At 33.8% G+C, this 26,296-nt stretch overlaps 1 protein-coding gene and 1 pseudogene across 1 annotated transcript in view; one reads left to right on the forward strand and one right to left on the reverse strand.

The window, feature by feature from the left end:
- LOC140749219 (uncharacterized) overlaps positions 1-20,869 on the reverse strand; it is a 120,348-nt gene extending 99,479 nt beyond the window's left edge. Inside the window, exons 1-2 of the mRNA XM_073082267.1 lie at positions 20,845-20,869; positions 20,096-20,224 (exon numbers count right to left, since the gene is read on the reverse strand). Of these exons, the coding sequence (XP_072938368.1) occupies positions 20,096-20,224; positions 20,845-20,869 (154 nt within the window). The remainder of the gene's footprint in view (positions 1-20,095; positions 20,225-20,844) is intronic.
- LOC140749195 (uncharacterized) lies at positions 14,602-15,742 on the forward strand (annotated as a pseudogene).
- Positions 20,870-26,296: the final 5,427 nt, after the last annotated feature.

Consider the following 26,296-nt stretch of genomic DNA (forward strand, 5'->3'; position numbering starts at 1 on the left):
CACTTTTCAAGAACCGATGACAATATAAGATTTTAATAATATTGTCCCATTCTCATCATCTCTCAATCTCTCTCAAATATTATTCTAAATAGGTATAATATATTTTAGTAAATAATAGAATTATTTGCCAAGAACGGAACAAAATACCCTATTAGCTTAACTACATTCGATCAATTTAGGTTTTAAAATATTATAAAAATGTTACCTTATTTATCAAAACATTTCCCATCCACTCGACACAAACAAACCGTCGGATTTGCCACTAACACAGTTTTACAAGTAATCCGTTAAACATTGACAACACTATAATAAATTCGAATATTTAAAGCCCATGAAAGGCTTTTCAGCAGGTACAACATCTATATTTACGGTAACAGCCGTCGAGTCACGTCCAGGCCATCGCGGGGGTCGAGAGGCAAGATATGACGTATTATCAATGTAATGGCTGGTAATGCTTGTAGACATATGAACGTTATTTTTTACAAGCTCCGCCGTGCGACTCCGCTCGCTTACGCCATAGATTTTTATTTTTACGCAACGAGGTAAATGTTTTCGATAAAAAGTTACAGTTTCAGTATTAAATCCATTTTGACATTTAGACTAAAGTAAAAAGACTAGAGCTTGTTGTTGTTTCGATATCGTGCAATTAGAATATTACTTATTATATTGAAACAAATTACCGCTTTTATTTTTATATTGATATATTAAAGGCTCATTTATCGCATCGCATCCTATTCTGTAATATAAAGAAGTGGTAAAGTAGTACGTTAGGGTTTTAATGGTATAATAATGGATGGAAAAAGATAGGAGTAATATTCTACAAAGGCGATATCGATATCATTGCAAGATTTGCAGAAAAAGTCACCAAAAAGGCGATTTTAATTGTTTAATTTTTACTATGAATGTTGCGCTATGACACAAAAAATAAAAATATGCCCAAGAAATATAACATTTTCTTACATGCGTACTAGTACTTGCACAGCTTTTACAAAATAAATCTGTACTGGACATCCCTAAGTGAAAAAAACATGTATCCGTTTCTCTAAATCTCCACTAAAATAATAATATTCAGTATATAAAATATAACCAAACAAATTTTATAAAAAGCAATATTTGTGCAACTCAAATTATAATATGTAGGTTAAGTATCTCGTACATTTAAAAGTGAAATTTTCAGCTCAAAAGCAAAAGTGCGGACTAGAGTGAAAAGGGCTATGGTAATTCTACTCAATTCTACAATTCAATGCGGCCAAAATGGTTTTGCAAGAGCAAGATGTATTTTGGACTATATCAATTGCATTGCGTAATTCCAAAATGACCAATGTGGTTACGGATTATGTCTCGTGTTTATCTATACTAATATTATAAAGAGGAAAACTTTGTTTGTTTGTTTGATTGTAATGAATAGGCTCAGAAACTACTGGACCGATTTTAAAAATTATTTCACCATTTGAAAGCTACATTATCCACGAGTAACATAGGCTATATTTTATATGAAATATATTTCATAAATACATTTTGAGGCGGTACAAAGTTTGCCAGGTCAGCTAGTAATAATATATTCTGAAATGTCATCATTGTAGGTTCTCATCATAAGATATTGTATTTTACCTAAAATGTAACCACAATTACCTGGTTACATAGCTCGCTTATTCAATTACAACAATCTTTACAAAGTCAATCTAGCAATTTTGTAAAAACTGAGCTACTATTAAGAAGAATTATCACGGAATAGTATTTGGAGAAGAGATCTTATTAGGACGAAAAAGTCCTAATAACTTCAGAAGGAAGTCTATTCAACGTCCTTCTTGTGAGACAACGGAATAACGCAAGACCAAGTTACATCAAAAGTTGCAGTAACAAACTAGTTAATTGTATCAGGCGTTACTTTGCGGAAATTCATGTGAAAGGAGGCTGTGTCACCCTGCTTTGTGAGAGGGAAGGTGGTGCATACTGCATGGTTTAAAATATATACCATCACACATATTTGTAGCGGATTGTTGCGAAGTACTTTTAATCTTAAATTAATAATTACAAACTAAACATATCAGTTTTGATATGTTTCCATACAGAGCAATTACAGTTGAAGTAAGTGCGAATCCGCTGACCTATTTGGCTTTGAAATGAAACGTACGGGAACCACAAAGAATGATAAAGGAAAGCCCTGAATACGAAATTCTTAGTCAACGGCACTTCTATTATACGAGCAACGAAGTAGCGGATCGAAAGATGTAATACGTATTTTTGTTTGCCCTTCTAAATATCTGAAACAACTTTCTGTTATTTCTTTTAGTATCTACATTTACTTGAGTATTCTAATACGGTCCAATTTACAAATGGTATTTTATTGACGTGTATTTCCAGATAAAAGAAGTGAAACTTAGATTTAGGTTTTTTTCGCGCTCTTTAAATACTAATTTTTACACCATAAAGGATTGAAGTTTTCACAAATTATATCTTAATATAATAAAACACTCGAATGCTTAAAAAAATAACTGCAAAGGAAAGTAATCTAACCCCTGTATCCACCAAACATTTACACGAATACAATGACATATTATATTTTAAAATCCGTCTGTAGGGCATGTTTAAGAATGAGTCATACAAACATACATATAAACGACATACATTACCCTCCGCAGTCGGATAATTGAATCAAATGCTACGTATTTTGTTGCAGAATCTAATATTCCCCGCGAAAAGTCATTTTATAGCAACACTAAGTTAATAACCATTTCTATAAGTAGGCGTATGATACATAAATATTACTATTGAAGCTCAAAAAATATTCTTTCATATTAACCCAAAAACCTTGTTCATTTATTTTCGTGAAAGTGTGTTCATTAATGGTTCTTTTTGTAATTTATTTGGACCTATTAATCACACACTACACATTTCGAATACACCCATTTTGGCCTCAATTTAAGTAATAATAGTACAAAAGAAATAATAATTACTATGTATAAGTTGCCAATCATTAGGGCTAACAGTAAACTTGCTTACACCATGGTTTTTATTCGCATGAAATAACCTTAATAGTTGGAAAGAACAATCTCGGCATCAACAACTGTGATGGCTGCAGTACCCTTACTATGAGTTTTCAAAACATCGCACAATTTTACATTACGTTTACTCAATCCATTATTCTGTTCCGTTTGCTTAGTAGACTGAGTAAACGCAACAATAAGTAAGAGCTCAATACTTTTTGTCTGCCTCACATGTTCGCAAAAAAGGGAGACAAAACATAAAGCTCCATTTTTTCAATTTAGGCATTTAATGTTACGTTACTGACACTGTTCTGATACAATCCGTAAGGGGTGCTGATTGGAATTTGTATGGGTAAATACGTAAACAAATAGCAAAACAATCATATTTGTCAAAACGTAAAAACTCATGGTAAGGGTACAGTACTAATATGAATGGTTGCATTTAGTTCCTAACGATGTGATACTGATACACACACAGTAGAACACATAAAACGATCCATCTATCTCTTCATAGATTCTCCTAATAAATAAATCTGTGACGAGATCTGTTGGTTTAGAAATGGAATTGAAAATAACCGACGTTATATTAGTCGGCATAGAATAAAACTATCACAAGCTTGCTGTTCAAGTTGTAGTAATCCAAGATATGTCTTTTTACGGAGTTGCTCATAATGACATCAAACTATCCTTCCCGTGGCTACAAACAGATGGTTTTTAGTATTTTTAAATAAAATGCCTTGGACCTATCCATATTGTTATGATCTATTGACATAGTAATTAAATTTTATTATAATGAGTAAACAAATAACATCCACCCATGTAAAAGGCTTTGTATGTGTACATTATTAAGTCAGTCGTGTTAATTTCTTGTTTAAACAACATAAAACGCAAAATTATATTTTTAAAACGAGAGGTCAAAACGTTCAAGAACTCATGGCCGGCCATGAAGTAACACGCTAACCGAAGAAACTTTTATACTCAAGGCTCCAGATGCAAACCTCGATAAATAATCATTCTAACCACTGTCCAATGGTCAATGACCACTATGTGCTATCTTTTGCCTTAAAAGCATATTACTGATAATTAATTCCTAATACAAAAATGACTTCGATCAAGGTGCTTTGCATTCGAATCTGGCACAGGTATTGAATCAATGTGACAACTTACCTCTAATGGTCAATGACCACCATCTTCTAACTTTTGTATATAAGCTTATTAATGATAATACCTACTAATATTATAAATCCGAAAGTAACTCTGTCTATCTGTCTGTTTGTCTCTTCTTCACGCCTAAACCACTGACCCAATTTTAATGAAATTTTGTACAAAGGTAGTCTGAGACCTGAGAACGGACATAGGATAGTTTTTATCTCGGAAATCCCACGGGAACTAGGGATGACTATCTAAGATCGATTAATCGGAGAATCGGTCTTTTGGACAATCGTAAACTATGCATTTGATCAAGTGATGATCTTTAGCAAAGTTGTTGTCCATGAGCCCACGAAGGTTTCAGATTTGGTACGACCAATTTTCGCCAGATAGCGCCACTGTCATTTCAATGAAGGTACGAATTTTCAGTTTGATGTATGTTAGTATGTCATATTATTTTCTTTTAAACGCGGGCGAAGCCGCGGGCAAAAACTAGTTAACTAATAAGACGAAAATGACTTCGAAAAATTGAAGTGCTTTGGATTCGACTCTGGCGTGGGTATTATTAAACTGGGGCATCACGTTTTCGAATTCTATTTTAACACTAAATCGTACACTGCGAATACCTAATAAGGAAGCTCATTGACTTAAAACGCTTTTACAGACATAGACCTCTTCATTACGATAAAAATTAAATTCTGTTGTGTGGAAACAAAAAGCATGAAAAATTAAAAACAAAGTAGAAATACGAGTTAGTATTACCCGAATTATTCATTTTGTCATCTTCATTATGATATTTTTATTTTTTCTACTGCGAGCAATACTATAACTGTTAATATGGCATGTTTATTTTTTTAACCGACATGGATTTATGTCGTTAAAAAATAGACTATAAAACTATAATCAAATAAATCGAAATGCAAGGGACGACGCTGAAAATAATGAAAAAATGTGTTTATTTATGTTTGAGAAGTACACAATTAATTTCAGAAACGTCGTTTGCCTAACGACAAGGAAACTGAAGACGTCGTTAAATTACGCTGCTGTAATAATCTCGGGTTTGTTTTGTTTTCTCAACATGACCCGATTTATGGGGTGAGGTGATTACAGCTATTACCGCTCATGTGTGCTCAAATCGCTTCCACTGACTATTAAAATGAAACATCTCATTTTTACATGATTTATATTAGCTTCACTTGTACGTTTGTCAGTGAGTAACTCCGTTTTTCAGTAGAAAGAAATCAACATACATCCTTATCTTACCCTGCATGTATGAAAGAATGAAATAGAATACCGAAAGATATCATAAAAGCGTGTTTTTTAGTTTTTTGAACTATATTTATTATAAAATTCTTTCACTGTATAGTAGAATTATAGAAATTATCCGGCGCCCGCAACGTTTCGCGTTTACAACAAACTCCAAAACTTTTGAAATTCGTTTGGCTTCTTCAAAAGCTATTCTACATGCCTTGCAAACCTACGCAAACCAAGTCGAGCGCTCTATCCACATATTTGAATTTCTGACGGTTTGGCAAGCGTGAAGACGCGGCATTTGAAGTTCAAATATCCCACGCAATTCATACGAGTTTCGTGAATTTATACATTACTAGCTGACCTGGCAAACGTTGTGTTGCCATATAAATAAAAAAATGTTAGGGGTGAACGACCCTTATCACTTACTGTTTGAAAAATAGATAGAATATTTGAAACTGCGATGGTAGCGAAGTCTGTCGAATCCAATGTGAAACATTCCAAAATCAACAACTACTTACGAATTAAAAATTAATTAAAAAAACCTTTTCCCAAGGACTAAATTGTGAATCTAAACCATTCTCAAGTCCCCTTGAACACACACAACAAATTTCATCAAAATCAGTCCAGTCGTTTAGGAGGAGTTGCGTGACATACACACGCACATAAGAAATATATATATAAAGATATTACTAATAATAAAGACAATTTATTATTTGGTTACATTTGATTATTAACAAAAAATATAATATAAGAATAATTCAGATGACTTAGTTTTCCACGAAATGTTATTATCTCTAATATAATAATATTACTTTAATGTATAAGTTATTACTTTAGGTAAAAAACAGATGTTTTCCAGTATTTACTTACGAAACTTATTTTACTTACGAAAGACATTACTTTGACACACAAAAATCTTCATCGCTAACGGCAGCGGGCGACGGTATAAGTAACTACAAAAAACCATAGATTATTTACAATTGTTAGAGTAAATTTCTTAAAATATGAATATGTACGATGACAGGTTTTATCTTTTTTTTTTATAATATAAGAGTAGCAGACGAGCATGCAGTCCACCTGATGGTAAGTGGCTACTGCCGCCCATGGACATGTAATCAACCCCAGATAGGATTAGATATTCCTACCTGAAGTCGGCCACAGATGCGCCGCTACCCCTGAGGACTAAGCTGGAACGCCTCGGAAAAGTCTGTCTCCCTTACCATACCCTTCAAACCGGAACACAGCAGCGCCTAACACTGCTGTTATTAGGTAGAAATAGGTGTGGCGGTGGTGCCGCCGGAGTCGAACCACAAAGGGTTCTTCCACCTTCTAAGTTATCTTTCCCTCAGTAACATTACTTTTTTCGAGATAATTACCCCTTGTACTTTTCTGGATCCCTGACAGCGTGTGTACAAAATTTCATGACAATCGGTTTGGTGGTTAAGACGTGAAAGCATAACAAACAAACAAACTCACTCTTGTATTTATTTTATATATAAAATTCTCGTGTCACAATGTTAGTTACCTTACTCCTCCGAAACGGCTTTACCGATTTTCACCAAATTTTATATGCATATTCAGTAGGTCTGAGAATCGGCTACTATCTATTTTTCATACCCCTAAGTGATAGGCGTTGTTCACCCTTAATATTTTTTTATTTATATGGGAACACAACGTTTGCCGGGTCAGCTAGTAATATATAAGATAATATATTGTTAGGTACATCTATTATGATAACTTTCATACCCACCCTCTTTGATACGGCGCGGCCTACGCAAAAATAGCCCGGAGCGTAGGTTTTGCTCGAATGTGTATTCGGTATGGTTTTAGAAAGGTTAAAACGTCTTAAAATTTTCAGTAAAGGGACTTTTTATGACACGGGCACAAAAGTACAAAACGAGATCGTTGGTTCTTACGTTTCGGTTCTAGTTTTGAGTCGGAACCGGGCCAAGGTTAGTGGAAGATGAATCTGGAACTAAGCATAAGTAGGCTTATTGCAAAAAATATGTTAAAGTTTTAAAGTAATAATTAGCTCAAGATATCCAAATATAAATCTTTCACCTATTAGTTCGCTGGGACTAGCATCTCTCTTGGGTAATTATGACCAGGTTTATATCCTACTACTCCTGCGCATTAGCGGCGACATAGGGTAACTATTAATAAACCTACGTCTTCACATTTTTTTTATAATATAGGAGTAGCAGACGGAAGTATAGGTAAGTGGCTACTGCCGCCCGTGGACATCTGTAATCAACCCCAGATAGGATTAGATATTCCTTCCTGAGGTCGGCCACAGATCGCCGCTACCCCTGAGGACTAAGCTGGAATTCCTCGGAAAAGTATGTCTTCCTTACATTCACAGCTTTCAAACCAGAAGACAGCAGCGCTTAACACTACTGTTAATTGGGCAGCAATAGGTGAGACGGTGGTTAAACATGCATTACGATAAAACTAATCATCCCATAGAATGATTCAAGTAGTATTTAATCGGGTGGCTTACCACGAAACTATAAGCGCTTATGCGAGTATGACTTACATCTCTAGGGAAATCGCACACCTTCAGCGAAGCGCAATTAGCAATTTGCATTAAAATAATTGACTTAATTCTAATATATTTCTAATCATAACTAATCTATTTCTAACTAGAAGAATAAATTAAGTAAGAGCATTATAAATTAATGTTATGTCTACAGAAGTGTCTATGGTTTCCTGGATGCAAAGTTATTCGGAATACTATGTAAATCTTAAGCCATCGCCCCTTTTATTACTATAATTAATAACAGGTATAATTTAGCCTGTTTAAATATTTAACCCTGATTTTTGGGTAATTTAGTTTTATGTCTATTCATCTCAATCTATCAAGATTTAGCCGCTATCGTCAAACTTTAATAATAACACAAAACATGAAAGCTAATCTTAATACAAAGGTTACACGTAGTAGAAACCTAAATTACATTATGATAGAATACTAAATAATTGCTTCGAAGAAATCTGAGGTTAGAACCACCGTGTAGGCGTTACATTTTCGGAGAAAAAAATATCTTAATAAAGTCATTGGTTACTACGCACGTAGGATTTTCAGCATTACCGTATACGAGCAATTTATTGTTGGCATAATTCATTACGATATAGAAAATCATATTACAGTTTTATTTACAAACAAATTTACGATTCTGATTACATTTTTTGATATAATGCGCACTATATTGGGTATATACTTACTGTTGAAAGTAATTCTCATCAGCGTTCTAATAATAAAGTTATAAAGAAAATCATAAGAAACATTCATGGTTAACTACCTGACTGTCACATATTAAAACTTATATTTATCTAAGGACTTATTGTATGGGAATCATTAATTCACATAAAGATATACAGAGATATAAGTAACACCCCAAATACTAGATTTGCGGTAGAATCCTATGTAATGTACCCGTTAAAAATGTATGATCTCTAAGTTTAGACTATTAAACTATGGCTATAAAAATAGTCAGCAAATCGAAGGTGATCATAAAAACCCAACATGAAGTTTGCAAATTTATGTGAAATCTTCTAATGTACTCATAGTTATTAATCATGACGGATTATTATCTTAAGCCAAGCATCCACAGTATCATAGGCTTATCTGTGATTCATACTTGTATGTGTCATACAAATCATTACCATAATGAATAAAAATAGCTAATGATGAATTCACCTGCATAGAGCACAAAAACAAAATGTAAAATATGAAAAGAGCTAAAAATATACCCCAGTTATGGAGCTTACAAATCTTAGTTACGCTTTTTTATTTTAAAACGTAAAAATGGAGCAAAACGTGGAGTATCATCTTGTCACTGACCCACTGGAGCGTGACCTGACGGCGCACGGTTGTAAAACTGATGGTTGTTAACTAGAATTAAAATGTTTAACTTTTTATTCTAATAAATTTTATGGAAAATTAGCGAGAGCTTTGCGAAAGATTTCTACTCTTTCCATACTTATCAGCACGTTTTTATTAGCTTGACCTGTGATAGATAATACATGATTTAAATAATTTTATCCTATTCACCTCATCAAAATCATCAGGAATGATTAACGATTTCCCTTGTGCGACTTTAGCGTGGATTTTAGTTTTTAAACTATAATTATTATTTTATATTTATTTATAGACAAATGTAAATACCCAGAAACATTCAAATATGTGCGTAACGAGACTCGAGACTAAACCCTTTACTAAGCAGTGATTGGTTTGGTTTATTTAAATAAGTTAAAGATTTATGCTTATGGAATGAATCAAAGAAAATGATCATCATCTTCATATATTTCCCGATTTGATGACGTAATATAAAATACTGCCGCTACAAATTTTAGGAAATGTGTCAACGAATATATTACGAATTTACAAACAACCAGGAAATCCACGTTAAATAATTTACGTACCCACATACGTATTCTTTGGCGTAGTGTCGTAGAACCGCTACGTGAGTGCTACGCAAAGGGGATTTACAAAATATATTAGTGAATTTCTTAAAAATACGCATTTTTTATTTTAGTTTATGATTCTATTATGCCCATAAAATACTTATGTAATAATATGAAATACATAGATAAGTAAAGCATATACATACATATTTTGTTGAAAATAGTAAGACAATTAACTGCTACGCGGATCCGGTCATAACATAAATACCATTATCATATTAAATTCATTAATATTTCAGTAAATTGCTAAGTTTGATTGCATTGTATTTTGTTCCTCTAATTAAATATATTATGTTGATGGTAAATAAATGAAAGTCATTTACCATCAACATAATATATTTAATAAAAAAATATTTCTTTAAATCGTTCAGTTTATGTCAATAATTATTTAAAGCATTGTATTTTGGTTCCTAACTTTCTTTTATCACTTTTTATGCTTCATAAAGTAAAGTAAGACTTGTACGATTGTTTTCAATGGACAGAATCCGGCAAAGTGCTGTCCCCAGTACAACTCGTTTTAAAATGGTCCGTCTTGACACACTTAACAGAGTACACCTGAGTTTTGTACTGTACAAAATATAGGAGCGCAAAGAATAAGAGACTTAAAATCGACATAAACATTTGTCATCTTTTCAAAAATCTTTCGTAAATGGTTACAAACATCTTTTTGAAATATAATGCAAGCTGGTAAAATTAAAGGACTTACCATATGTAATTTTTTTTATATTATGTTAGTTATATAACGACCCTATTAATGATGTTTAAATAATTAAATTAAACCAATTAAGCGTGTACAAACTTTCTATAATCTTTTATTTCAGAAAACGTACAAAAGTTGCAATCGAAATATCTGTGACTGTTTGTTTATATTGTATTGTTTGTGAAATAAATACTCAATTGTATAAAACAATCTTTGTAGATAATAAAAAGGTATAAGGACATGCAGGACCCGTGAGATAAGAATAACCTTTTAAGTATTAGGGTCGCTTTACGTTTTCACAGCCAACCATCGCAGTTAAATACAGTGACGAAAGAAAGGTCCCGACCGTCTCTTGGGAAATCTACTAATACTAAAAAAAATCAGATTGAAATATAATAAAGAGAGTTTTAAAGGTGGTAGAACCCTCTGTGGTGCGACATCTGCACCACCGCCATACCTATTTCTTAATAACAGCAGTGTTAAGCAATGCTGTGTTATGGTTTAAAGGGTGTGGTAAGTAAGACATACTTTTATGAGACATTCCAGCTTAGGCCTCAGGGGTAGCGGCGTATCTGTAGCCGACGTCAGATAGGCTTCTAGTTTGTCTGGGGTTGATTGCAGATGTCCATAGGCGGTAGTAGCTACTTAACATTAAATGGCTGCATGCTCGTTTGCTGCATCTATATCATATCTATAAAAAGAGTAGCTAGGATTTATTGAAATTCAATCTCCATATTATGTTTCAACTGTTCTAAAATTAGGTTGTTACGTGACAGCTTATAGCAGTCGATTGATTGGCAATTTGTTGGTAAACAAATCCTTGATTACTTTTTGCGTTAACCTTTCTCATCTAACCTTTTCTTAAATGTTTTTAACTTAAGAATAAGCCCTGATTGGTTTTATTATTTTCTTGTTACGTCACTAATAGGAAAGTCGTAACAGGATATTTTCGTTCGAAATAAGAAATTTATCAAAAACCCACACGTAGAATAGTGTATTCGTTATACATTGACTTGTTTATGTTGATTGGTTTTATGTAAATATGTCACAATAATAAATAGTTCACTTTTTTACGGTAACTGCCATTTGAAAAGGGCATATGTATGCAAAACATAAATACCCGTTGAGTTACTGGTTGTGTATTTGTTTATAAAGGCTAATCCTAAAGACGTCTGGAGCGATTGAATGAGAACTGCAAGTTAAGATATATTTTTTACGTTATAGAAGTACTTAAGGGCAATGTTCCACCAGTGATAACCATCGCATATTACATAAACCTACTAATGGTTGTAATGTTAACAAAACTTTATGACAACAATTATTAAGTCTAAAACAACCAAAATTTTATATCTAGTCCATCATACGCCTAATTAGAGAACAAAACAGCGAATATACTGTTGTTTTAAATTTTAAAGAAAATATAAAACTTTTTAGTTGCAAATATACAATGAATGTGTTTATTATTTCCTTCTTATAGCGATAGTAGGGTGAAGAAATATTCTAAGTAAGAAAACCTACAATAACCTCCTAAAATAAACTGGAACCGCAATAGTGCACGATATAAATAGCATGTCATGCTTCTCTTTGCGTATCTTCGCGTTGTTTTATTCAGAGAAATGCAAGTTTAAAGTTGTAAATTTAGCGCTTTCGGAATAGAAAAATGTTTTCTTCCAATAACTGAATAGAGAGAGATAAGTGGTACGTAGAAGCATTTTATTTAGGATTCATAGAATAAAGTAAAACGTATCATCTGAGAATAAGTTATAAGTTTCATATATACAACAAAACTTTGTATAGAAGGAATAATAATGGTTATTTTTTTATTTTGAATTGATGTCCAAATAAAAATTTCTTTCATTTTTATAATTTAATCAACCGCCTTTGACTTGAACCATCTCCGAAGTCGCTTTTACGCATAGCGGTTGTAGGCATCATGGCGCCGAAACAGAAATACAAAAATATCAGAAATAAGATTCAGGGTGAGTAGTGTGAACAACACTATCTCGTCTGATGAGCTTGGTCATTCAAAAGCCCATCATATTTGCAAGTAAAGCTTTGTGTCTGAGCGTTATATTATAGTTCTAGGCAAATACGAATAAATACTAACGTAACCTAACATCCCATACTATCCTTTCATAAGAAAATTGGTGTAAATACGTGTATATTACAAGTATGTGTTGTTACAAGTAACAACTCATTTTTAAATACAAAAATATTATTTGAAATAAATATAACAAAGTATCCATCTATCTCAAGGCAAACAAATTTTGTATCCCAGCGTATTCAATATCTAGTAAATTGTCTACAAAATCCATGGCTGTTATCCACATCTCACTATTAAGAAAAGGATCACTCTACAACACTTAAGTGACCACGTTACTCTAGTGCTGATTATATGAAAGGTATACATAGTTACTAAAGCTTAAAGACTATATTAGAATGCTTGAGTGTATTCTCCAACTTCACAGGACTACAAAGTGTGAAATAATTAGAAGTGCCGCCGTAATGAAGTTAGGGATTCCGCAAAGTAAATCAAAGAAGGCAATTTGAAAATAATGTTCCAAGTTAAAACGTACAACTCAATACATTTTGCGTCAAGATCAAAGCAGAATTTTTAAATCAGAGATGTGATCTCGGATCAAAGAGCTCCGATTCTTTCCTATAAATGATATATCGGTAGTGATGTAAATATTGCTCTTTACATTTCCAAATGTTGTGTTTAATATTGCAAACCGGTACTCTCTTATACACATTTCGTTTTGCGGGAATAATTCTGATGTTCTCACTTAAGTTAATCTTTTACTTAGCGTTTTAGTTTAAATGTGAATGTATTATTAAAATGACTTGAATACAAAAAAAAAACAATTTATGTCCCATATACCAATATTTATAAAAATATTTTTATTTGTTGCATACATACTAGTATCTACTGATTATAAGCCTGTTATAAAGCAATCATAACGACAGCTCTTTAGATTAAATCAAAGCTTAAATTCCAGTAATACACACTATTTATTGTTTTTAAAATACTTCTAGACTGTGGCTTGTTTGAAATATAATAAATGGTATGTTATATAATAAGGAATCGTGTCTGTTGTCCGACTACAGTTACTTTTAGAATTAAAAAGGTTTAATATTATAATCTAGCACGCAGGCTAAGAGCGGCCTAATTTAATTTACTAACGAGCATAAACCACACCTAATATTAAGTACTGCAGCCCACAGACATTATGTACCAAACCTTGGTCCTGAAGCTTTTCTAAAATTTGGCACTACCCCTAAGAACTATATTTGAGCATTTTTCCACGTGGTAGACGTAGTTGAACAAGATTTTAAAATTAATTTCACATATCCTTTTATTTAAGTCCTCAGAAATTACAACTACGATAAATCCTACGATACCCCTGAAAGAAAATGGAGTTCCTGATACCAAAACCTCAAGCTATGCAGATATGAGACATTATCCATTATCTGCTGTCGTAACGTTTAATTAATGAGCGGAGCTTCTAAGCAGACGTTGCTGTCTGCAATTGCACGGAACAACGGAGCGAAAACCCGAAATTTAGTCAGCAAGCGAAATTAAACAGTGAATCGATTTTCAGGTCGGCTATTGCGAGTGCAATGCACGGCGATATTCAGCAAATGCGCGGCTTACAAATTATACGAATAAACGATTATTGTACCTCATTTTCCTGTAGGTCATTCAACTTGTTACATTTCAGCCGTTTAACGGATTTTCTGGACCACGGTTGCCATGGAATCTTATCATCATAGTCATAAAGGCCTTAAAATCTCAATAATCGTTCTTGTGTTCTGATAATATGTCTCGTACACTACTCTTAAAAGTGGTCGGCTTAAGTAAGATTTTATCAGAGATCGACCTCATGATCTCGTCCTACATCAGCTAAAGACGTCGTTTCCCTCTTACCGTATAAAGCAACCTATTTATATTATAGTAAAGATTGCCACGATGCGCCAGCTTGTAAGGCCGTTGAATAAACCGCCTTACATTAAGCTCACATTGTTCAAATTCAGTAGCTCGGCAATATGGGGCTAATGCCTATAGCCTATTATATATGCTTACTTGACGAACAAAGAGTTTGTACTCAAAACTACATCGAAATTAGGGTTACCTTTTTAATGTTACTTATGAACTTAAATTATTTTTTGTCAATGAAATAGTTCTTTAAAGTTTTATAGACATTTTTGCTACATATACCTGTCATAAGTTGAAAAAAACATATATAAAAGAATTCATATCATTCGATATAAATTGATCGCGGAAAGAATACTGTCATTAATTTTATTGCGCATGGAATTATTTATCAAATTCATCATTTATGAAAATTAATGTCACAGCTTTTATTATCAGCTATCGCTAACTGGTGTAGATAAACAGATAGGTATACGTAACACTGAACTTATATCTACAGAGCGAACATACGCAAGTTTCCACATCATAAGTCGTAATGATAAAGATACTTATGTAGTTGCCGAAAGAACATGCTGTCTTAGTGTAAAGATATCCATTGGCACAACGAAACACGTCTTTTACGAACACTTAAAATACGCGTCCATAACGACCGCGAATAAATGCGTAAACCGATATCTTAACACAAAGCGGCGTAGCACGTTCACAGAATGTGGCGCGTAAACATCCCTAGACACTACCTGTGACGCTGAGCAAGGACATGGTGGGACGAGCGTCCGCCCGGCCTGGCTGGCCCGTCGACCCGAGGCGGTCGGCGGGGCCGGCGCCTCACCGGCCGCCGCGGGGCGCCATATCTCGCACACGCGCGCCCGGCTCTACGCGGGCCGGCGACCGACTGACGCCCGGCTACTCGCCGCCTCGCCATCAACCTACAAACGGCAGGACATGCCTCCGCCGGCCGGCGGCGTTGCGGAAACCCCGATTTCCACCGATCACCCCGATCACTCCGCGAACGTGCTCGTCGACCGAAACCGATAAAACTGACACACTCGCGGCGACACACGCGGCCGAATGTTGCGAGACGCGAAAGCTTCTCGTCTCGATCACGATAATAATGAGGCTTCGAAGGCGCATCCACGCATTTTTAGGTTCACGTCCACCGCGCAGGCGTACTGAAAACGTCTTCTGACATCACCGGCACCCGGATTATTTTCGCCCGGCGAGGTAAATACCCTCACATCGATCGGACCCGGTTAAACTGGATGCAATTATTGCACTGCCCTAGTCCTCCTACTGATGTAGTTTTTACCTCTACTAAGTGCTATAGAGCATTAGTTGTACAACCGCAATATGGCATCGTTACTATTCTGCTCGCGTTCGCGCCGCTATATTGACTGGACGTTACCTTGCAAATCACATTAAGAACAAACTGGCATTTTAGTCGTTCGTTCGTAAAACAAAAATGTATAACTTTATTATAAAAGTTGTTAATAAAATGATTGTTAAAAATGTTACGTTTTATTATTTTTTAGGAAATTAACATAATCGTAAAAAATAATATCCACATACAAAATCACAATGTTAACAACTTAAACACAATACAATTTTTATTTTCAGATAGATTCATTAAAAACTCAATTAAGTTATTGAATCATAAAAATTGTGTTAAGTAGGCCTTAAGTAGCTTAAGTGGCTGTATTGAAAGGAAATCATTTCATAATTGAGTGGGGAGATATTTCTGCGGCAGTGTATTGCATGTGCCCCGGGAGACGGAATTTAATCAGTTGTGCGCCAACCGCGTGTAAGTGCTTCCATCATATAAAACTCCATGTATTAACATACCCAAGGCAATCTGGTATTAATTTAGTAAGAATTAGTTATATAAAAGAAATGTGAGCTTTTTTTTAATACAGTGAATAATATTTTGGTATAGTTCGCCCTGTAATATAGCATTTTTTTATAAATTACTAGCTGACTCGGCAAACGTTGTGTTGTTAAATAAAAAAATGTTAAGGATGAACAAACCTTATCACTTAGGGGTATGAAAAATAGATAGCCGATTCTCGAACCTACTGAATATGCATATAAAATTTGGCGAAAATCGGTATAGCCGTTTCGGAGGAGTACGGTAACTAACATTGTAACACGAGAATTTTATATATAAGATTTAGTTTTATATGTCAATTTCGTTATTCCAATAATTAGATATAATTACTAAGAAAAAGATATCCTGACTACTAAAATTTAATTCAATATAAGATATCACTATAACTGAGCTCGAATAGGCACCTTTACTCAGATACATTAATTAATTATAGCACCTCAAAATGTACCTTCTTGCGGTTTTCCCGGTTGAAACTGCTCGGAAAACCGAGCCAATTGAAACGAAATAAGTTCGTTAATTATAAGAATAATTAAATACTTACAAGAAAACTTTCCACTATTTTACCTTTTCACAAAATAATGGAATAAATGGAATAACTATAAACTTGAAATATCTTTCACCATTTAGCATAGCGCTACGTGATGGTGCTACGGCCTACGCCGACATGAAGAATTCTTTCCCAAAATATTCTTCATCAGTATAGCTCTCAAAGTCCCAAAGTAGTTCGATTAAATAATTAGTAACGTCAAATAACTTAGTATCAAACAAAAATTGTTACTAATTTTCAATTTGTTCTATGTACATAAGACTTCAATAAAAGATTTAGTATTTTTGCTTTCTGAACGTATACTCCATTACTGAAGAGGATAAGGAAGAACGGCTGGGGACTGGGAAATGAGCTGCGTAGGCAGGTACTTAAGTCGAATTGTGCAGAATGCAGTTTTAGAGTAGGAGGGCGAATATCAGAGGGCGTATTCTTTACCTTTGAATAAATGTAATGTCTTAATAAAACCTAGCACTTGTGCTCTAGAAGTGATAAGGAAGCACCATGAAAAAGTTACTTTGATATCAAGTTTAATACAAAAAATGGCACCCGTAGTGCAGAAATCTTGATTCATCTACAAACCAATTCTTATAATAGGTATGTAACTATAAAAATATGATTCTTGCTGTCTTTACTTTGTCCATAATTGGTGGATATAGCCAAATTAGTACCTACTAATAGTAAAAGATTTCATAATCATAATGTACACAACAAAACGACATATTTCTATTGTATTTTAAATTATATTCTAAAATTTAAATGTATAAAAAATTTATAATCCTGGATACAAATATGCACAGAGGAAGCTTAACAACTTGCTGTACAAAAGAAACCTCAAAGTATGTACTCGTATAAAAGTAAAGTAAAAAGGTAGAGAAAGGCAGCTTTAGAGGCAAGAATTTAATCAGTTGCGAGGCAAACGCGTGTAAGTGCCTACTTATAATTGAAAAATTCAGTGCACGTATTTGATGGCATCGGGCACGTACTCGGGGTATTTGCAGTTTCCTGCCGATCTACATTTATTTTCGTGTATTTTCATGAAACGGCAGAAATAACAAGGATTAATCATTACTCCTAATACTTTTGGAAATTACGTATTTTAAAGTCAGAGTTAAGAAATATATAATAATGTTGTGTTTATATTATTATGTATCTACGACATATACGTTATGAGTACGAGTGTAATAGAAAATAAATGTATGCGCATATAAGAATAAAATTACGCTACAAGTAATCATACAGAAATATAAGCATTCAGAAAATCGGACGGACTTTTGTAAAAGAAATACTTTGCCATTATTATGGATTTTGCTACCTATATTTTGATTTTTTCACTGCTACTCAATATATCCGTTATATGAGTATTAACAACGGAATATTAATGTGTATTGGCTGTCATGGATTACATATTATAATCATCATTGTTGTTTGTCATGAAATTAATTTGATGGATTGTGTACAAAAAGTTCTTTATGTATGCCGTGCATTAAATAAATAATACGTTCATTTCTACACGGTAATGATAACGTGGGTTACCTCGTTATGATTATATGATACGTACCTATAACTACCAAACGCGACTAAAATTCCTCTGTACACCTAATTAAATAACTAGCCTCTTACATAGAAAATAGATTACTTAATCAATAAAGTTGTTCACCGCCTCCACATATTCTGTCTGCCTAATATCAGCAGTATTAAGCGTACATGTTATGAAGCAGCAGTTCTGGTTTGCTGGTTTGCATGGTAGGTATAGTATGAGAGACACTTTTTCTAGGCGGTTCTATTTCTTTTTAGTTACTCGTAGTATCTGTGGTCGACCTCAGGTAGAACTCTAATCTTATCTGAGGTCGAGGCATCACGTCTGTACCAAATGAATATCGGTTAGTAAGTATTTAGTTTTTCTTAGTTTTAATTGCTCATTGGCGGTCGTTACTATTTAACATCATGAACAATATATATGCATTTGCTATAAGAAAATAAATCTCTATAAGAAAACCATTCTACAAAATAAACACTTCAAAGAAGATTTAAAGCTCTGTGTGCCGTTCGTTCAACTAATACAGTAGTAGTTTCAGTTTATATAATATTCGTAGACGTAACTTTACATAAAATCTATCTGTTTAAAGTTTGTACCAGGAATTGTAGGTATGTCTTGAATTTGTCTATTAGTTATGTTATCTTTAGTTCAAACTCTGGACTGGATAGTTTTCTAATGACCTTAGTTTCGCTATGAAGTGATTAAACCGCCATCGTGCCGCAAATTAGTTTGTGGTATAGTGCACCAGTAGGCGAGTTCCGCTGATTCAGACTGAGGACCACATGGTTTATACGAAACCTAAATATAGCTTGTGAAAAGCTTTAAAAAGGAATGGCCTAGCCTCAATAGGGCCGGAATCTATCTAGTTCAATCTCTTTCACTTACAAAAAACGTGAACCCACATAACCTTTTGAATCTGCCTCCAAAAATAAACTTGCAAATTGAATGATACTTATCTAAGCGAGAACTTAATCTACCACTTTGCCAAGCTCTACTGATAAATATTTCCATGGAACCTGCATCTCAGTATTTATCAACGATGTCAGTGTAAAATGAGGAAGCCAGCCGGCGAACCATCTCATTATTTCTCACCGAGTTGTCCCGATTTCAGTTATAAGGAGACCCATTAATATTCATAAAGACCGCAATATTTCAGATAAGTATAAACATTGTTCCAATGTAGATCTGATATAAAATAAATAATTCGTTCATATTACTTTAAAAATATAAAACGATGAAAGACGGTAAATTTTAATTAAACGAAAAAATGCTGCACAGGACAATATGGTCCTTGGATAAAATTATAAACCAATGTATACAGGGACTGTCAATCGGTGGGTCGCTTGTTGAGCGCATCATGGTATTGGCGCTTCGTTACACAAATAATCTTCGTCAATGAGCCGTTGTACCCATCGCCGTTACGTAATTCGCACGTGGTGTCAGCGTCATTTTGCCTCTTCCGACTTTCCACGAAAATACTCGAGTCCGTACCCAAATATCGATCCAGAGGAGCGCGCGAACTCGCGACACGGTTGTGACGTCACACCGACACGATTCTTACTATGTGCTTTAACCCTATACAAACGCCACGATTTCAGCCTTGCAACTACTGGATAAAGCTCAAAATAAAGTGATACTTACAATAGGGTTGATCGATTCGGTATAGCAGGATTATAGTAGATGTAACACAGTGGTACTCCCGCGTGCGAGCCTCCTGACCCACATTAGACGCACTAAACTTAAGGCCGATGCGTAATGCGAATGCAGTCGCTAAAATTAAATTATAACAAGGGCAAGCTTTAAACAACAAAGTGACAGTACAATCGTAAATGTAAATAAATTAATATCAAATCAGCATTTTAGTTATCTAATTTGGAATAGTAATACGTATATAACTATGTAATCTAAAATAGATAGGTAGGTAATAGTTAGGTACTACAATCCAGACATTATTATAAAAAGTAAACAAAACTAAACTAAAAAAAAAAACATTTATTTCTTTTTAATAGGAAATCTTACATAGAGTAGGCTTGTTACAATCAAATAACTAGGGCTAACCTACTCGTGAATATTTCTACATAATTCAATAGTTTAAAGAATATTTAGGTACTTACCCAGTGCATATAAGTATATTTATAAAGCATAGAATAATGGAGAACACACTAAAACCACTTAAAATATACATGAATTGTATTATAGGAACTTTTTTCCAAATAATATGGATTGTGGGTATTTTGGTAAGTAATTAAAATTACCTGAAAGGTATTTCCTCGAAACGATAATGTAACGATTCAACTATACTCGTAATTATGCATATACGTTATAATTTGACATCATAATAATGACTTATTTTATAAGTTTATCTTTATCGATACAACAAAAAATAGTACATGCGGGGCTACTGCCCCGGGGCATCCACAAGATAGGGGCCCCCACAAATAGAGATAAAAAATGTGAGCCGTCACGGGACGCCTGGCAGATGTGAAACATCGACATTATTTTGTAAAAGTAATATGCAGAAAAGAACATATTGTGATAGGAACTAAATATGTCATAATGATAAAATAAAATATTACGATTTTTTTCCAGATAACGATGACTATTTATTGAATAGACATTTATTTTCATTAAATACAAAAATTTACGAATTTATTTCAAATCGTGACTACTTAATTCGTTTAATCAGTGACTTCGGTAATAGTTATATTCGATGCTGCCTCTGAGGACGGTATTACTGTGACAATTGGTCGATGGTAACTGAAGTATGTTACAAAAGTATTGGACATAACATTATCAAGATAGTCAGATACTCAAGAATCTTAGCTAGTTATTTCAATATATTACTAAAATCGTAAATTATAAGTATCAATAATGAATGTTTCACAATAAATGCCACTATGATTAGAAAAATTAATTAATTTTTTAATGTACATATTTATAACAAATAAGAAAAAACTTTCGTGCGCTGCTTTCAGCTGATTTTGAAATACAATTCTGTCAGTCTTAATAAATTTATTCTCTGAGAAGAATGAAATTAAAATTAATTAATAATTTAAAAACATTGTATGCAATGAAATTTATGTGAATTTTAATCTACCAAGATAGTAGATTTTACATTTGCTGGCGCTCAAAACACACCAAATATACGCGTGCTTAATGCACAGATAAATGCATACTTTAATTATAAAAAAATAATTAACTTACTGATGACTTGATGGTGTGTCATAGTGTGATTTTGCTTTCTTTGCAGGAGGCTGATCACTTTCACTCTCTAAATTATCACGGTCAGACATTTTATTATTAGAAAAATAATTTGTTTTCAAGCATTGATCTATAACCTGAAGTTACGCCGCAAGCGGGCAAAACTTGAAACATACAAAATACGTCAAGTGGTGTAAAACGAGTTAAAACGACTCCAGTCGCTCTCGCGCGGCGTAGTAATACACACTAATGTCACTGAACACGTTAAACGTCATTATTTTGAATTTTAAGCCTCAAAATGCCTTCTTGTGCAATGCGTAAATGCAAAAATTATGCTCGAAAAAGAAACAAGCTTCATGGAATCACCTATCACACGTAAATAAAGAGAAATTATTAAATTTTGTTTATTTTTCGTGTTCGATCCGCCATGATTACGTGAGTAACCAGAAAGAGACAAAGTATGTTTTTGTCAATGAAAGTGATAAAGACGCAAAATGCATGGTCATAGATCAACAGAACAGAAGTGACATTTTATTGAAGCTCACGATGTTCATATGTCGTATGTTATAGTTTAAGATCCCATTGCTTAATTTTTATATTAGTGTGTTTTTAGTCAAAATATAACTTTTTATAGTTTATTTTAATAAAATAAAAGCGATATATGGGAAATTCTGTATCCTAATCTCTAAATTTTCTTCGATACCTGTGGTAAATAATAAAAAATATTACCATAAAATTTATATAGGATAGTATACGGTATTTTAAAATTTCTTTAATTGAATAAATTAACCTACACATAATTTAATAAACAATCTTTGTATAGCCAGAAATTAATCCTCAAAAAGACCACGGTAAGATTCGAATCTTATATATAAAATTCGCATGTTAGTTACTTTACTCCTGCGAAACGGCTTTACTGATTTTCATCAAAATTTATATGCATATTCAGTAAGTCTGAGAATTGGCTACTATCTATTTTTCATATCTCTTAAGTGATAAGGGTTGTTCACCCTTAACATTTTTTTATTTATATGGCAACACAATGTTTGCTGGGTCAGCTAGTACAAAACATTTATAAAATGTACACAACTTTGCAATTAATGGTCGTGTGTAAAATAAAACTGAAAATAATAAACATAAATTAGTAAAGATACTTCGCCGCCTTGAAATTGAATGAAGCCACAAACGGCTTATTAGTAAGTTCTTTTTTTTAATTCTTGACAAATAAAAACATTTTTAGAGAAAATTTACAAATAAATAACTAATACTGCGTAATTTACATAATAAATAAATAATTATTTCAAATATTTTAGGGACATTTTAGCACGGAGACGTGGCAAAACTTTTTTACGCAACTATTTCCATTCTCAAAACTGGGTACATTTTCTTGTTAGGAGTGAGTAATCTTTACTAATCTATGATAATAAATATAAACAATTTTTAAATCGTATATTTTAAACCAGTCGATACATCTGTATAGATACATTCTTTCAAATTATATATTTATATGATAATAATTTATTTAGTTAAACTGTACTATAACATTTCTACGTAAACGATGTACTAAAACTATTATCGACAGTTTTGGACATTTTTTACCTTCTGTTCCATTATTTCATTGTCTTTGACAAGCATGCGTATCAATGGGAAAACCACCATACGTCCCGTTTTTAACGGGACAGTCCCTTTTTTCGATGCTTCGTGCCGTTGTCTCCGAAATGAACCGTTGCCATTGTCAATTAAGTAACAGTAAATATTATAATTATGAAAAAAACATGGGGTGCTCCATTTATCAGTTTTCATAAAGCGCCCCACATTTTTTGCACAATTATACTATTTACTTTTCCTTAAATGATTCCTAGATTGAAAATTATTTTCTACTTTTTAGTTAATTTTATCATAAAATCGTGTTTTTTATTATTTTTAACTATATTTTTTTAAGTAAAAAGTATTTGACATAAAAAAATCGATGTCCCGTTTTCACTGAAGTAACCATTGGTCACTATATTCCATTGTCAATATTTACGTTTGCGTACACTTGAAACGCAAGGTCAAACACTAGTTGTCTTTTTTTATCACATTGTTCTAATAGCTCTGTCCCTTATAGAACATTTGTCTATGCAGTTAAAGGTAAGCGTCGCCACGCCAGAAATCTTTTTTACGTGCGGCTATAGATGTTTCACATCAAAAAATATTCAAATTTCGACGGATCAGATAAAAATGAAATAGGTAATTCGATTAAATTCGTGTTTGTATAAATATTACTTTTTAAAATCCATAATAAACATGTCGTGAATTGTGCTATTTTGCATAAACCAGTTTATATTATAACAGTAGCAGTCTTCCATATACAATAAATACTAGTCAAGCAGATATTATATAAGCATGTCTGCTTCTCAGAGGGTAGAATCAATGATTAGTATTATTGTAGATTATTATTATATATTAGAATATCATATTTAGAAAGTGCTTAAATAATCTATGTCGCGCGATAATGGATGCATCGAACAAACCAGACTTCTATTCTTCAAAGTATTTAATACTACTCTATACTGCGGAGGCGCCTCTGGCCAGTGACCTCTTACTTTGTCCAGTTCCTCCAGGTTATCACCAACGATCATGGTCGTTTAGTTCAAATAGATTTAAGAGGCCTTTCAATTTAAATCTATTGTAAAAACGGTTCGTGGCGAAATTATCAAAGGACTAGTTCTTTTTTTTTTTTTTTATATAATTTAGGAGTAGCAGACGAGCATGCAGTCCACCTGATGGTAAGTGGCTACTGCCGCCCATGGACATCTGTAATAAACCCCAGATAGGATTAGATATTCCTACCTGAGGTCGGCCACAGATGCGCCGCTACCCCTGAGGACTAAGCTGGAACGCCTCGGTAAAGTCTGTCCCCTTACCACACCTTTCAAAACGGAACACAGCAGCGCCTAACACTGCTGTTATTAGGCAGAAATAGGTGTGGCGGTGGTGCCGCCGGAGTCGAACCACAAAGGGTTCTACCACCTTCAACACAAAGGGTTCTTCTTTTAGCTTCGAAGCGATCGTCTTCAGGAGTGGCAATGAATTCGTGATCCGCTATAGGTTTTATAAAGACCTTCACTTCAACTACTTCAATTTAATAAAAAGAACATTCCGTATCAGTTGCGCAATGCAATGCAAACCTTGCATAATTGATACATTTTACAGACTTTAACGTTAGCTCATGAAATATGCCCATTGCCTGCATGCTACCTGTAGTATATGTACTGCTACTCTCGTGATGCACTGGCTCGACCACTCACTATGTGCGCAGGCGGCCGTCCACTCTCGCCCTTGGCTCTCGCGATACTGACGCCGCGCGCCCCGCCACACCGTGAGCACGAGACAATGTTTACAGCTGTGCTGTACTTTAGTTAATAGTCATGATACAAACACTACATCCCTTTCTTATCAAAATCTTTATTATTTATTTTTTGCTAACATACTTCTAAATTATCAACCCTCTCAGAATGAGAAGGATCCGGCCACAGCCCACCGCGCCGGCCCAACGCACATGGGCACCTCGCACTCTTTTGAGAGATACGCACATAACCTCGAATACCAGAGGTGCGCGCCCGGGACGGGCCCAGAACGCCCGACCAAGAGGCCGTGCCTCTCAGCCTCTAGGCCATCAGCTATACTGAATACCCTATTCTTTACTCCTAATAATAATTATTAATTTAACAAAAAGGTAATAATTCAAAATCGAAGTAAGTTATTTACTCCCATTATTTTCAGGATTTTCAGTCTCATTTTCCTTACATCATTTTATTCTAATAACCTGTTCCTACTTATAATTTATATAAGCCTTTAGTTACCCATTCCATTTACTGAAGTTGCATGTATTTTGTATGGTAACCTTTTTAGCTTTAAATATGTTTATGAAGTCACTGTTAATTGCATAAAACAATTTATTACATATTAAATTTACATTGTTGGTATCATTATATTCAAAAGTATCTAGCTTTGCACACAACCACTCTTTAAACACGTTTAGACTCCTGTGTCTTATACAACGTTTCAAGATTAGTGTTTTCTCAATTTCTTTTCCAAAGGGAAATCTAGCTAGCAGACCACTGTGACCGGAACTTAAGTTATTTATAACAATTTCAAAATCACATGTCACTATTAAGTATTATTTTACTTTGGGTTAACTGTGTAACCATTACTGTGTAACTAGACATACTTCATTACTAATTCAAAGGACGAGAAATCAGCTAATGGTAGAAGATACATAACTTGATAATTCAATGCAAGACAATTCAATTAAACGTTCAATCAATATCATTGCGTTCCTTGGCTTCTACGCCACTTTTAAACAGGAATTGCCAACAATTTGGAAACCCGTAATGTGCAGAGCCACTTCACTTCTAGAAAGCCAGTGTTCAGTCAGTCAATGAACATCCACACTACATTCTTCCAAATTAATTCTACTTCTAGTGTTTTGCCAAGAAAACCTTGAATATTTTGATGTACAACATTTAGCACATGAGTAGGTTTTCTTGTTGTCCTGGCTGATAGTTTCTTTGCCAATAAAGATTTATTTATATAATTAATTACAATAGACCCAGTATGTATTGCCTTACAAAGCATCGATTAATCTTTTGTCTTTAA

The sequence above is a fragment of the Epargyreus clarus genome, unplaced genomic scaffold (genome assembly GCF_041222505.1).
Source record: "Epargyreus clarus isolate Ecla_fem2 unplaced genomic scaffold, WU_Ecla_fem_2.2 ptg000017l, whole genome shotgun sequence".
Lineage (NCBI taxonomy): Eukaryota > Metazoa > Arthropoda > Insecta > Lepidoptera > Hesperiidae > Epargyreus > Epargyreus clarus.